Source organism: Oncorhynchus nerka, linkage group LG20 (genome assembly GCF_034236695.1).
Source record: "Oncorhynchus nerka isolate Pitt River linkage group LG20, Oner_Uvic_2.0, whole genome shotgun sequence".
Lineage (NCBI taxonomy): Eukaryota > Metazoa > Chordata > Actinopteri > Salmoniformes > Salmonidae > Oncorhynchus > Oncorhynchus nerka.
Window position 1 is genome coordinate 40,482,999 of NC_088415.1, and position 15,025 is coordinate 40,498,023.

The following is a 15,025-nucleotide window of genomic DNA, read 5'->3' on the forward strand; positions in this document are numbered from 1 at the left end:
TTGGCAAGCCAATGCTCACTACCACATGCTAGTTAGCAATTGAGGTAATCCTCTTTTGCAACTTCTTTCAAACTGCATGTAGACAAATGGTGTCCACGAGTTCATCTGATTCTAGGGAAGTAGATTATGGGCTTCATTTCCACATTCCCGATTTAATCCCTTTTAACAAGGCTCAGCAGTATTATTCAAAGTCGACAGGCCCATTTAAAATAAAATATATATATTTTGGTTTAAACGGATTATTGTATGGGGCAATATACAAATGTTTTAAAAATGTATTTATTGATTTATTCGTTTTAAGAGATTGTAATAAATCCATTTATAGATTTTAAAGTTTCATTAGATTTGGTGGGATAGGGTAGGCAGAAATCTGGCGCAAAAAATGGGGTTACCATTGAAAAGTTTTGGGTTTCACTGGCTTGCTGTATGTGCTCAACCATAGCATTAGTGTTTACCCGTCACAAAACTGCCTTTTACTTCCCCTGTAATGTAGCTGTATTAATCTACTCGGCTGAGGAATAGAAACACCTTGTAACACTTACCCACTAATGTCTTCCCCGCCCCTCCTGTTCATCTCCTGTAGGACCTAGATGTAGTGGGGTGTCCTCCGTCCCCTCTGATGTTTGACACGGCCCTGGCTCTGGAGGACCAGACTATCAGGGCCATCGCTGAGGGTCCTATGGACATCCTGACCGGGGTCGAGCTGGATGCTTCGGGACACGATGACTCTGCTGACATGGAGCTCTCTGAGAGAGTTCTGCAGTCTATAGAGGACCAAGTGAGTTGTCGCCCTTGATTTCTTAACCCCCGAGAGTCGATTGACGCGCTGGTCTAAGATACATACATGCATACATAAGTTGCATAACAAAACAATCCCTGTCAAAATCCATCAGTTTAGGCTAGGGATCTGTTTTTTTTATTTATTTTTTTACTTTGGTTGCGTCTCGATCCACCACATCCCCCAGTGTCGCACTTCTACATCTGCGGTGACAGGTGGCTGAATTAGAGCAATGTTTGTCAGACCATGAGACATCCCGGAAATCGGTCTTCTCATGTAAACATCTGTAGCGTCCGAATGGTTTGGTCTACAAACTATTACCATTATGGAAAGGAGACTCGCGTGTTCTCCGTTTTGGTCTAGGACCCCCACAAGTGTCACGGGATTCGTATGAAGGTAATCGGTACCAGTAATAAATAAAAAAATGAAGTATGGCGGCAGTTTTGTGCCTACCCCAAAAAAAGGGTTAAATATGTGTAAAATATATGTATTTATTTTTCATCTCCTAGATTCAGGACACACTTAAACCTTGTTTCTTCTAAATGTTTTTACTGTCTTTTTTAAATATTTATGAGTGTTATTCAATGCATTTCTTTGGGCTAATATTAGTAGTAAAGGCACATCTACAGTACCAGTCAAAGGTTTGGAGACCTACTCAAGGGTTTCTTTCTTTTGACTATTTTTATTTTTTTTGCATTGTAGAATAATAGAAGACATCAAAACTGGAATCATGTAGTAACCAAAAAAGTGTTAAACAAATCAAAATATATAGATAATTCAAAGTGCCTTGACAGCTTTGAACACTCTTGGCATTCTCTCAACCAGCTTCATGAGGTAGTCACCTGGAATGCATTTAAATTAACAGATGTGCCTTGTTAAAAGTTAATTTGTGGAATTTCTTTCCTTAATGCATTTGAGCCAATCAGTTGTGTTGTGACAAGGTAGGGGTGGTATACAGAAGATAGCCCTTTTTGGTAACAGACCAAGTCCATATTATGACAAGAACAGCTCTGATAAGCAAAGCGAAATGACAGTCCATAATAAAAAACCTGGAATGAGTAGGTGTCAACTTTGGAATGGTCCTAAAATTCCAAATCAAATGGCTAAATGATCCATAGTTTTTATTTAACTAGGCAGGTCGGTTAAGAACAAATTCTTCTTTACAATGACGGCCTACCAGAAGGCAAAAGCTGTAGGACAAAACACACAGTACGACAAGACACCTCAACACTACATAAAGAGGCCCAAGATGACTTTGCATGGTAGCAACACATGGCAGCAGCACAAAACATGGTAGAAAAATGATTGGGCTCAGACAACCTCAGAAAGGGCAAGAAAGTAGAGAACAATATATCACGCGAAGCAGCCACAACTGTCAGTAATTGTGTCAATGAATGAGTTTGAATGAAGAGATGGGAAACCAAATGTATGACAGTCTTAAAACAATTCCATATGTCAGTTTAGCATCCCAGCTCCCCAATGTCTTTGACTCTAAATAATTTTAAACATGGTTGTGTATCAGCAATATGTAGAGTTTTCCAACATGTGTGTATGATTATTATTCAGCATAGTAGTTGTAGAATTTCTGAAAAGAATGACTAACCAACAGAAAAATACATTCTTATAAAGTTGAATAGATTGAAAATGTACAGTGCCTTCAAAGTATTCATACCCCTTGAGTTATTCCACATTTAGTTGTTACAGCCTGAATTGAATCTACACACAATACCCCGTAATGACAAAGTGGGGAGAAAAATGTATAATTTTTGCAGATGTATTGAAAATTAAATGCAGAATTGTATCATTTACGTAGGTATTCACATAGAAGCACCTTTGGTGATGATTACAGCTTTGAGTCATCTAGGGTATGTCTGTATCAGCTGTGTACATCCTATTTGGGGATTTTCTCACAATCTGTTAAATTAGATGGGGAGTGGCGGTGAAACTTTCCACAGATTTTCAATGGAATTCATGCCTGGAGTTTGGCTGGGCCGCTCAAGGACTTTCACGTACTTATTCTGAAGCCATTAGTGACACTGTACGCTTGGCGTCGTTGTCCTGTTAGACTGGGGCAAAGATTTTGCGTTCCAAGGTCGTTTGCACTCTGAAGCATGTTCTCATCAAAGATTTGGCTCCATTCATTATTCCCCCTCTCTCCAGTCCCTGCCTTTTTGAAAAGCATCTCCATAGCGTGATGCTGTCACCGCCATGTTTCACGGTAGGGATGGCGTTACAAGGTTGAGCTGTGCCTGGTTTTCTCCAGAAATGGCATTTTGCATTCAGGCCAAAGAGTTCAATTTGTCTCATCAGACCACAGAATCTTTTGGCTTATGATATCAGTCTTTCACATGCCTTTTTGCAAACTCCAGGCGTGGTGTCGTGCCTCTTTCTCAGGAGTGGCCTCTGTCTGGCCACTCTCCCATAAAGCCCAGATTGGTGAAGTTCTGTAGAGACCTTTGTCCTTCTGGCAGGTTCTCCCATCTCAGCCAAGGAACTCTGTAGTTTAAATAATGTCCAAACAATTTAATTGGCAACGGGGTGAACTCCAAGTTGTAGTGATCTCTCAAGGATAATCAAAGAAAGTTGGATGCACCTGAGCTCTATTTGGAGTGTGTATACTTGTGTAAATTAGACATTTCATTTTCAATAAATTTACAAAAATGTCTACACGTTTTCACTTTGTCATTATGTGGAGAAACAGATCTATTTAATCCTTTTAGAAGTCAGGCTGTTACACACACACACACACGGTATGAATACTTTCTGAAGGCACTGTACATTGTTGATGGCTAATGTGCGCTATAAATGAATCTAGGTTTAGCTAAACTGCTCATCTTCCCCTCCAGATTGTATCAGAGGTAATAGGAGGAGGGGACACCACAGAAAATTCATCAACAGAACTGGACCATGTTGCTGCAGACACCTCCAGATGAGAGCTTTGCCTCCAGACTTGTGTTGAATTCCAGAGACTAATGTTGAGTTGACCAGTTCAAAGCCAGGATGGATCTTCAAGGTGGTAGATCATAACAAAGCCTTTGCACACCATTGCCAAATGACTACTGTTAAGTCATTGTTTAATCAGTTGTCATATTACTAACTTTTGCTGATACTCTGAGTCGGTTCAATGTCTGTCTGGTCTTGTGCACCGTTGCCTTTCTCAACTTTTCCTGTGTAATTTAATAAATCCTGGTTTCTCAAACTACAAACATATGTATATCTTGTATACAAAGTCAGTGTTGGTGTAGTGAAGAGATGAAACTCCACTTGTAACTCTGGTTTGTTACTGTTCAATAAACACTCCACAAATGCATGTATTGATTTTTACCTTATTACACCTCTTTTATTATAGGGTTCTCGAAATGGGTGAAACGTAATTATTGCAAGTAGTTTAGTTTGAACATAACAGCCTACTCTTGAAACAACTTACTGACTATTTTCACCAGTATGTAACCAAGTGTGTCCATTGGATCCATTTTAATTCTGCAGCACCACTAAATTGTTTCTGAGAATGCCAATATTTTGGTTTGCCAAATGCTGAGAAGGTATTATTCTCCAAAGCATCATCTGCTAAATATGTACCTTTTGAGGCTGCAGGTGAGTTCAATGGTGGGTGTTTTATTATTTATGTGTATATATAAATAAATCTCCTTCGGTGAGGTTGGTCATACTTGGCAATGTGGGGCTGTTTGACGTCACTATTCTCTAAACCAGTCGCAGACACAACGCTGCCTGCAAGGCTAAATGCAACCGAGAAGACATCGTCCTAAGACTGGACCTCTTTCATACAATGATTTAAATGTAGGATAGCTATCTAATAAAGGCGTTATTTATACGTTTTATGGTACGTTTTCTGCGGTAGCCTAATCAACAAATGAGGTAAGTTTCATTGCAAGCATAAATGTCTGCACTCACTAGGCTACTTACTGTAAATTCCTCTGGATAAGAGCTAAATGTGACGAACTGATTTTAAAAAGGTGGCATCCTGTGACTGCCACGTTGAAAGTCACTGATCTCTTCGGTAAGGCCATTCTACTGCCAATGTTTGTCTATGGAGATTGCATGGCTGTGTGCTCGATTTATACACCTGTCAACAATCGGTTAATGGTTCGTTTCTAAAAACAAACATACCAAAATAACATGCCGGTGGCTGTGATCGATGTGGTCTCCCTCCAGATAAAACTGGGAAATTATACATCTAGGAATATATGCTGTTGCCCTCCAAAAGTCTACATAATGGCAATGTAGGCTAGGCTACTAATAGCATTGTCTAGGTTTGTCTGTTGCCTGGCGGACACGAATCCAAAACATGGATTTGATTTATGGGAAAACCCCAAACAATTTCTGGCCACTTTTGGAATGTAGGCTATTAAGTTATAAGGTATATTTGGTCTGCTCACTTACACCATAAACAGCAGTGACTAATTCAAGTATAATGGGCAGTAAAAGTATTCCCTCACCCTGGATAATTTGTTCAAAAACATTTTTTAAATACAGATGTGTTGCAGGCCTTTTGTGTCCCACATGTCTGCCTAGAGACCGTTGAAAGATATGTTATAAAAGGAAATGTTGCAGTCGATTTAGAATGATTTACAAACCCTAAAACGGGATGGCGTTTGGATCCATTGAGAGAAACATGGTTTATTTTTTCCCAAGTGAATTGTTACACGATTGTTTCAAACACGCAGATAATTTTCAGTCATACGATGGAACATATGATCAAAACATATTTATTTGCCATTTGATCATATTGACATGCTTCGATGTATTGTTTTGTGACAGAATGATGCTGACAAAGAAATACTTATCTTCTAATACATCAGCCATAACATGATGGCATAGCACTACACGAGACGTCTAGACGTAGTGTTTGACAAGTCCTTGTGCTCCTATGCATGGAGTAGGCCTAATTAGTGCTTTTGTTGAGATTATAACCTCTAAAATCAAGGTCATTCATTCCCTAGAGAATTTGTTTCAACGTTCCTGGTTGTGATGACTGTTCACTGCTCCAGTATAAGGAATTAGAGCAATGGAAACATGTCTGTACAGAGCTGCATTGAGACTTATATTAACACACTTCGACAATGCTGTTATTGAATGCCTTTTCGCAGACAGGCCAGTGTCATTGGGCTGTAAGAGGTGTATCTTTCTTAAACGTACTGCTTCCCCTCTTAGCATTTGCATTACCCCCCTCGTCTGTTATAAATAAATGTTCACTCTATCGCCCTCTGCACCCCGCCTTTTTGCTGCATGCTGGTAGTTACCATTGTTATGCAGCCGAGTATAGACGTTTCTGGAGCAGCATGTTAGCGTGTGTGTGTCTCTGGAGCCACACATTAGCATGTAGAGATATTCATAAATTACCACGTGGAGCTGGGACGATATGGCAGAGCTCAAAGCAGGAGGAATCACGAATATCTCCCGGTAACATCACTACAGTTTCCACACACTGCAGATATGTCGATGTTGCCCCCCGCAGATATTTGGAAGCCCCCCATGTCCCGCAGCCGTTTGTTATTCTAGGATAGTGAAACAAGGGATGTTCTCGCCTGTGGGGAGATTTTATATAGTTTATATTAGGAGAGAAATAGAAGAGGAAGAGTCAGCTAACTGACATTTCCCACGTCCCCATGAGGCTAAAGTATATTTGAAATGTAGGGGTTAGGGAAAATAGGATTTTGAATGGAAATGTGTTTTAGGTCTCAACGAGGATAGAACATAACTGTGTGTGTGTGTGTGTCTCGACTAAAGGCAGAACATAATTTAGGGGTCATTATAAGGACAGTTTATACTCTTCCTCTTCTATTTCTCTCCTAATATAAACTATATATAAATCATTTGTTTGTTATTGAATGATAACAATAGCCTTTTGGGCTTAGATAGGCCTATGGCTACCCCAATTAATTCCTCTAATGCAGGGGTTCCCAAAACTTAAATAAGAGTTAAAGCTAATTTCCTACAATTCTACACATTTTGCCATGTCTTATGTGTGTTCATGTGATATCTGAATGACTGAAACATTACAACAAAATCAATGGGCTAAAAAAAACGTTAGCTGACATGGACTGTATGGTCTGAAAAACATGGAGATACTTGGACAAACCATGAACATTATAAAGCTAGTATCCTCTGGTATGATACATTTATTTGATAAAGGACAGATTGTTATTGGTCATTTTGGAGAGACCGAAGATAAACTTAGTTCTGTTTCCACTTTCCAACCATATAGGAACCATTCCATAACTTTACTTCAATTATATATATTTTATTCTATGAATAAGTCTTTCTGGGTCTGGCCAGACATGAGAACAAAGGATGTGGATGTTAAGATGTGAGAACAGGCTTGGCTCAGCTGCGATGGTTCTGTGGGTGTCTGTACTGACTGACACGGCTACGTCCCAAATAGCACCCTATTTCCTACATAGTGCGCAACTTTTGATGAAAGCCCTATGTGCCCTGGTCAAAAGTAGTGCACTTTATAGGGAATAGAGTGTCATTTGAGATGCGTCCACGGTGCCTGGTGTCCAGATGTTCGCTGCTGCTGGCTGGCTATGTCCATGCCCATATGTTAATGGTTCCTGCTCCACTCTGGCCTTGAGTGCAACACTGCTGTTCTATTACCAGCCTGTAGTCAGGGCCACAATTCAGTCGAAAAATGTAGCGGAACATTGCAGAGGTCCAGGGTTGTGTCCAATAGGTACTACACAGTAGATCACTTTTTGAAGCTGGTGAAACAGTGAGGTACTACTTGAATTTGTTCAATAAGAAAAGCTCATATTCATTGGTATGTTTTGCCCTACTGAGCATTACCCAGACTTCATTGCCTGTCCATGTGCTGGCAAGAGAACTCCAGTTGTTGGCAAGGGGATTCCCTTTATCACTGAAGTATTTACAGCTGTGTAAAAACCTGTCTGTAAACAGGCGAGACAAATGTTTTTCCTTACGGAGTTTAATGTTTAGTAGAATGTAAAGAGGAACAATACATCAACTTTTTATTAAGAACATCAACATTTTTACCTGAAAGGTATTTATAAGGGTTGTTGTGGGGTTACTGGGTTCAGTTATAAAACATATTGGGTTTTATAACCCTTTTAGTTCGTAATGGCAAACAAATATATAATGTAATTTTATTAAAGCTTTGTTTTTAAAAACTTGGATCATAAGTAAATTCATGCACTGTATAATTCGTTTTCTTACCATTTTGAATCAATGGTGATAAATGTAGGGCCGGTCCTTGTGGTTCTGCCGCCCTAGCCAAGATCAAAAAATACCACCCGGGCGAAACTAGAATAGTCACAGTAAGCAAAATGTAGTTGAAAAGATGTCAGAAATACATATTTTCCAGACGTTGAAGTTAGGTTCAATTTAGGTTCTGAATGAAAGGTGAAAAAGTATTTTTCGGACGTTGAAAAATACATATTCTCTGGAACGTTGAAAAATACATATTTTCCGGACGTTGAAATCAGGTTCATTTTCAGTTCTGAATTAGTTAAAAATAAGTATTTTCCAGACGTATATGTTTGGGCCAAATCAAGGCTGGTTCATACCAGACAAAATCTGAACCAACCATCGACGTCTATGATTGGTTAAGATTTGGACCGGACCAAAAATAAATGACCATTGAAATCAAGGCCGGTCTGAACCGCACCAAATGTGAACTAAACATGATTGGTTCAGATTTGGTCCGGACCAAACACCAATGTCCGTGTATGTGGAAATCAAGGCCGGGCTGCACCAAAAAAAGACGTCCAAAAGGTGTCTGCATCGGTCCGTGCTTTCTGCTTACTGAGGTATATCCTATAGTGAATTTCATAAATGCCTAACTGTCGTAAGCCTAATGTTTGTAAAACACCAAAAAAAGACATCCGATCCGGACAGGACCAATAAAAGACGTCCAAAAGACATTGGCTCGTGCTGACTGGGGTGTAAGCCTACCTTGTCGCCCACAATGGAATTTTTTGAATGCCCATCTATGTTGTTGGCCTACCTTTTGTAAAAATTGGCTTTATTAGTCCCGATTTATGTGACTAATCAGTTTGGCAATTCAAGCTCTGAATATCAGCTACCCAACTTTATCAGCAGTTCTCGAGAGCCTATTTGCAATGTGAGAATGCTGTTCATCGACTACAGCTCGGCATTTAACACCATAGTGCCCTCCAAGCTCGTCATCAAGCTCGAGACCCTGGGTCTCGACCCCGCCCTGTGCAACTGGGTACTGGACTTCCTGACGGGCCGCTCCCAGGTGGTGAGGGTAGGCAACAACATCTCCACCCCGCTGATCCTCAACACTGGGGCCCCACAAGGGTGCGTTCTGAGCCCTCTCCTGTACTCCCTGTTCACCCACGACTGCGTGGCCACGCACGCCTCCAACTCAATCATCTAGTTGCGGACGACACAACAGTGGTAGGCTTGATTACCAACAACGACGAGACGGCCTACAGGGAGGAGGTGAGGGCCCTCGGAGTGTGGTGTCAGGAAAATAACCTCACACTCAACGTCAAGAAAACTAAGGAGATGATTGTGGACTTCAGGAAACAGCAGAGGGAACACCCCCCTATCCACATCGATGGAACAGTAGTGGAGAGGGTAGTAGGTTTTAAGTTCCTCGGCGTACACATCACAGACAAACTGAATTGGTCCACCCACACAGACAGCATCGTGAAGAAGGCGCGGCAGCGCCTCTTCAACCTCAGGAGGCTGAAGAAATTCGGCTTGTCACCAAAAGCACTCACAAACTTCTACAGATGCACAATCGAGAGCATCCTGTCGGGCTGTATCACCGCCTGGTACGGCAACTGCTACGCCCACAACCGTAAGGCTCTCCAGAGGGTAGTGAGGTCTGCACAACGCATCACCGGGGGCAAACTACCTGCCCTCCAGGACACCTACACCACCCGATGTCACAGGAAGGCCATAAAGATCATCAAGGACAGCAACCACCCGAGCCACTGCCTGTTCACCCCGCTATCATCCAGAAGGCGAGGTCAGTACAGGTGCATCAAAGCTGGGACCGAGAGACTGAAAAACAGCTTATATCTCAAGGCCATCAGACTGTTAAAACAGCCACCACTAACATTGAGTGGCTGCTGCCAACACACTGACTCAACTCCAGCCACTTTAATAATGGGAATTAGCCACTTTAAACAACGCTACCTAATATAATGTTTACATACCCTACATTATTCATCTCATATCTGTACGTATATACTGTACTCTATATCATCTACTGCATCCTTATGTCATACATGTATCACTAGCCACTTTAACTATGCCACTTTGTTTACATACTCATCTCATATGTATATACTGCACTCAATACCATCTACTGTATCTTGCTTATGCCGCTCTGTACCATCACTCATTCATATATCTTTATGTACATATTCTTTATCCCCTTACACTTGTGTCTATAAGGTAGTAGTTTTGGAATTGTTAGCTAGATTACTTGTTGGTTATTACTGCATTGTCGGAACTAGAAGCACAAGCATTTCGCTACACTCGCACTAACATCTGCTAACCATGTGTATGTGACAAATAAGATTTGATTTGATTTACACAACGGGAAATGCAGAAGTATTTTCTTTTTCTCCATGATCAGCTTGTCAATAATTGACGGATACAAACTTGAAACCACTGATCATGACAATGGGGTGAAACTCCTGGACAACAGTTGTGATTGTTCATTCCGTAGCGTCCATTTGACTTTGACCTGTTTTATTTGATTGAGCGTCATTTAGGTTATTTGATCGGAGAAACCTGCATGATGTAAAAAAGTGTCTGTTTTTTGACAACGTTGGTGGAGAACTGCAGCGATGCGTCTCTCCAACAGCACAATGGAGAAGCGCGCCGGGAATGGACAAGCAAAATATTTTGCGCCCCTGACTTTGACAAAATGGACACTGCTTATCACAGGGCACCATTAGTGCTCACCTAAAAAGCCCATATGTCACTGGTTGAGAGAAATTGTCATTGTTTTTGGGCAGTATTATGTGAGGTTGTATGTGTTGTTGTTGGAGGTGCGTCTTGGTCAGTTTAGCTCAGAAAATGGCGCCCTTTCAATCTGGCGCTATAGACGACTGCCCAATGAGCAGACAGGCCTTGGATAAATGTTCAAAGCTGTGACTGGTACAGGTAAAGGTTTTGAACTTTTAACTTAAGTAAATGAATGAAGAAAATGATACAATTCCTTTCCCCAAGTCAATTCATGGTTTTGGTGACAAAATGTAATCAATGTCCACATGGTATGATTTAACAGTGAGCCAGCATTTGGGTACCATTGTTCGGGGCGAGAGAGCTGGAGCACATGGTCTGAACAGATTGTAAGCTTTATCAGAAATGTTTATCAAAATATTGTACTTTTTTGCCATTGCCAAAAAAGGGGTACATTTCTTGTGACGCCTTTTAAAAGTACAATTTTAAAAAAGTAGAATCTTTTGACAATTTAACGATAGAAAAAGCTATTAAAATATGTTGTGGTTAAATTAAATGGTTAGCCCAGCTACCACATTTGGTTCCTTGGAAGTAATGGGAACGTATGTTTTTGGTTTCACATTGGTTGTGGGAACAAAGCCATATGTTTCCTGACAGTTAAAACTGAACCTAATATAATGTTTACATACCCTACATTACTCATCTCATATGTATATGTATATACTGTACTCTATATCATCTACTGCATCTTGCCATATTTATGTAATACATGTATCACTAGCCACTTTAAACTATGCCACTTTTATTTTTACATGCCCTACATTACTCATCTCATATGTATATACTGTACTCGATACCATCTACAGTATCTTGCCTATGCCGTTCTGTACCATCACTCATTCATATATATTTATGTACATATTCTTTATCCCTTTACACTTGTGTGTATAAGGTAGTAGTTTTGGAATTGTTAGGTTAGATTACTCGTTGGTTATTACTGCATTGTCGGAACTAGAAGCACAAGCATTTCGCTACACTCTCATTAACATCTGCTAACCATGTGTATGTGGCAAATAAAATTCGATTTGATTTGAACGTTTCTTAAATGTTTTGAGAACAGAAGTGAAAATGTTGCCTGTTCTGGGGACATTTGTTTTTAGGTTGCAGGGAGGTTCTGAAAATGTTTTACTCTGGTTCCTAAAGTTTTCCTGGGATGTTTTGTTAATGCTCTGAGAATGGAAATTGTAGACCATTTGGAGGTTTTTGAATAACTTCCTTTAAATGTTCACTGAATGTTTCAATTAGACATTTAATAACACTGCTAAATTATTGGGTTACCATTTTATTTATTTTTTACCTCTTTTTCTCCCCAATTTCGTGATATCCAATTGGTAGTTACAGTCTTGTCCCATCGCTGCAACTCCAGTACGGGCTCGGGAGAGACGAAAGTCCTCCGAAACCCAACCCTGCCGAGCCGCAGTGCTTCTTGACACACTGCTTGCTTAACCAGGAAGCCAGCCGCACCAATGTGTCGGAGGAGACCGAAGTCAGTGTGCATGCATCCAGCCCACTACAAGGAGTCGCAAGAGCACGATGGGACAGACCCTCCCCTATCTCGGGGCGGCAGCGTAGCCTAGTGGTTAGAGCGTTGGACTAGTAACCGGAAGGTAACCGGAAGGTTGCGAGTTCAAACCCCCGAGCTGACAAGGCTCGGGGGTCGTTCTGCCCCTGAACAGGCAGTTAACATTTACATTACATTTAAGTCATTTAGCAGACGCTCTTATCCAGAGCGACTTACAAATTGGTGCGTTCACCTTAAGACATCCAGTGGAACAGCCACTTTACAATAGTGCATCTAAATCTTTTAAGGGGGTGAGAAGGATTACTTTATCCTATCCTAGGTATTCCTGAAAGAGGTGGGGTTTCAGGTGTCTCCGGAAGGTGGTGATTGACTCCGCTGTCCTGGCGTCGTGAGGGAGTTTGTTCCACCATTGGGGGGCCAGAGCAGCGAACAGTTTTGACTGGGCTGCGCGGGAACTGTACTTCCTCAGTGGTAGGGAGGCGAGCAGGCCAGAGGTGGATGAACGCAGTGCCCTTGTTTGGGTGTAGGGCCTGATCAGAGCCTGGAGGTACTGAGGTGCCGTTCCCCTCCCAGCTCCGTAGGCAAGCACCATGGTCTTGTAGCGGATGCGAGCTTCAACTGGAAGCCAGTGGAGAGAGCGGAGGAGCGGGGTGACGTGAGAGAACTTGGGAAGGTTGAACACCAGACGGGCTGCGGCGTTCTGGATGAGTTGTAGGGTTTAATGGCACAGGCAGGGAGCCCAGCCAACAGCGAGTTGCAGTAATCCAGACGGGAGATGACAAGTGCCTGGATTAGGACCTGCGCTGCTTCCTGTGTGAGGCAGGGTCGTACTCTGCGGATGTTGTAGAGCATGAACCTACAAGAACGGGCCACCGCCTTGATGTTAGTTGAGAACGACAGGGTGTTGTCCAGGATCACGCCAAGGTTCTTAGCGCTCTGGGAGGAGGACACAATGGAGTTGTCAACCGTGATGGCGAGATCATGGAATGGGCAGTCCTTCCCGGGAGGAAGAGCAGCTCCGTCTTGCCGAGGTTCAGCTTGAGGTGGTGATCCGTCATCCACACTGATATGTCTGCCAGACATGCAGAGATGCGATTCGCCACCTGGTCATCAGAAGGGGGAAAGGAGAAGATTAATTGTGTGTCGTCCGCATAGCAATGATAGGAGAGACCATGTGAGGTTATGACAGAGCCAAGTGACTTGGTGTATAGCGAGAATAGGAGAGGGCCTAGAACAGAGCCCTGGGGGACGCCAGTGGTGAGAGCGCGTGGTGAGGAGACAGATTCTCGCCACGCCACCTGGTAGGAGCGACCTGTCAGGTAGGACGCAATCCAAGCGTGGGCCGCGCCGGAGATGCCCAACTCGGAGAGGGTGGAGAGGAGGATCTGATGGTTCACAGTATCGAAGGCAGCCGATAGGTCTAGAAGGATGAGAGCAGAGGAGAGAGAGTTAGCTTTAGCAGTGCGGAGGGCCTCCGTGATACAGAGAAGAGCAGTCTCAGTTGAATGACTAGTCTTGAAACCTGACTGATTTGGATCAAGAAGGTCATTCTGAGAGAGATAGCGGGAGAGCTGTTAACCCACTGTTCCCAGGCCGTCATTGAAAATAAGAATGTGTTCTTAACTGACTTGCCTGGTTAAATAAAGGTACAATTAAAAAATTAAATTAAATATCTCGGACGATGCTGGGACAATTGTGCGCCGCCTCCTGGTCGCGGCCGGCTGCGACACAGCCTGGGATTGGACACGGATGCAGTTCCTTAGTTCCTTAATTTTTTAAAACTCCAAGCACAGATAGTATACATGGAAATTAATTTCCTTAGAAATGAATCATGCAAACATATTTATGTTTTATTGTGACACGGCATCAGTAAGATTTCAACCTATAATCATCTGTTCTTTATCCATGGAATTAGTTCACTGCGTCACCATGATGGAGGTAGCATGCCATGTTTTCTTTACACATGCAAAGCTGTTCATTTTAGTCTATTCAAACAGACCGCATTTCAAAGGGAACAAGCGCTCATTAAGATCAGGTGTGCCCAATTAGTGGGTGTGGCCAACACACCTGAACACACTTAACAAGATAGAGGACAGAGAGAGTTTTGTTGATGCTGAGAATGGAATGTACAGTGCCGTGAAAAAAAGTATTTGCCCCATTTCTGATTTTCTCTATTTTTGCATATTTTTTACACTGAACGTTATCAGATCTTCAACAAAAACCTAATATTATATAAATGGAACATTTGATTTCATTTGACCTTTTATTTAAACTAGGCAAATCAATTCTTATTAACGATGACGGCCTGCCAAGAGGCAAAAGGCCTCCTGTGGGGATAGGGGCTGGTATTAAACATAAAAACAATATAATACAAAATGGACAACACAGAGAGACAGAACAAATACAACAGCAAACAAACAGTGGATGTGTGTGTGTGTGTGTGTGCAGCAATGTGTGTGGTGTGTGTGAAGTAAAACATCATGCTCCCTTACATAAGGCAACACAAACTAGTGACATCGGATTGATCAGTCTCACATCTCTGTGAAGGAATTTTGGCCCACTGTTTCATGCAGAACTGCTTTAACTCCGCAACGTTTGTGGGGTTTTGGGCATGAACGGCTCCTTTCAGGTCCCGTCACAGCATCTCAATCGAGTTTAGGTCTCGACTTTGACTAGACCATTCCAAAATGTAAAATGTGTTGCTTATCAGCCTTTCTGATGTAGACCTGCTTGTGTGT

The 15,025-nt window shown here is 42.0% G+C and overlaps 1 protein-coding gene across 4 annotated transcripts in view; it reads left to right on the forward strand.

Annotated features, from left to right (window-relative positions):
- The window catches only part of kansl2 (KAT8 regulatory NSL complex subunit 2), a 30,030-nt gene extending 25,942 nt beyond the window's left edge, over positions 1 to 4,088 (forward strand). For all 4 annotated transcript variants that reach the window (XM_029622555.2, XM_029622557.2, XM_029622554.2 and 1 more), the window contains exons 9-10: positions 584 to 778; positions 3,625 to 4,088. In XM_029622555.2, coding sequence (XP_029478415.1) covers positions 584 to 778; positions 3,625 to 3,711 — 282 coding nt within the window. In that variant the 3' untranslated portion in view covers positions 3,712 to 4,088. The remainder of the gene's footprint in view (positions 1 to 583; positions 779 to 3,624) is intronic.
- The last annotated feature ends 10,937 nt before the right edge of the window (positions 4,089 to 15,025 follow it).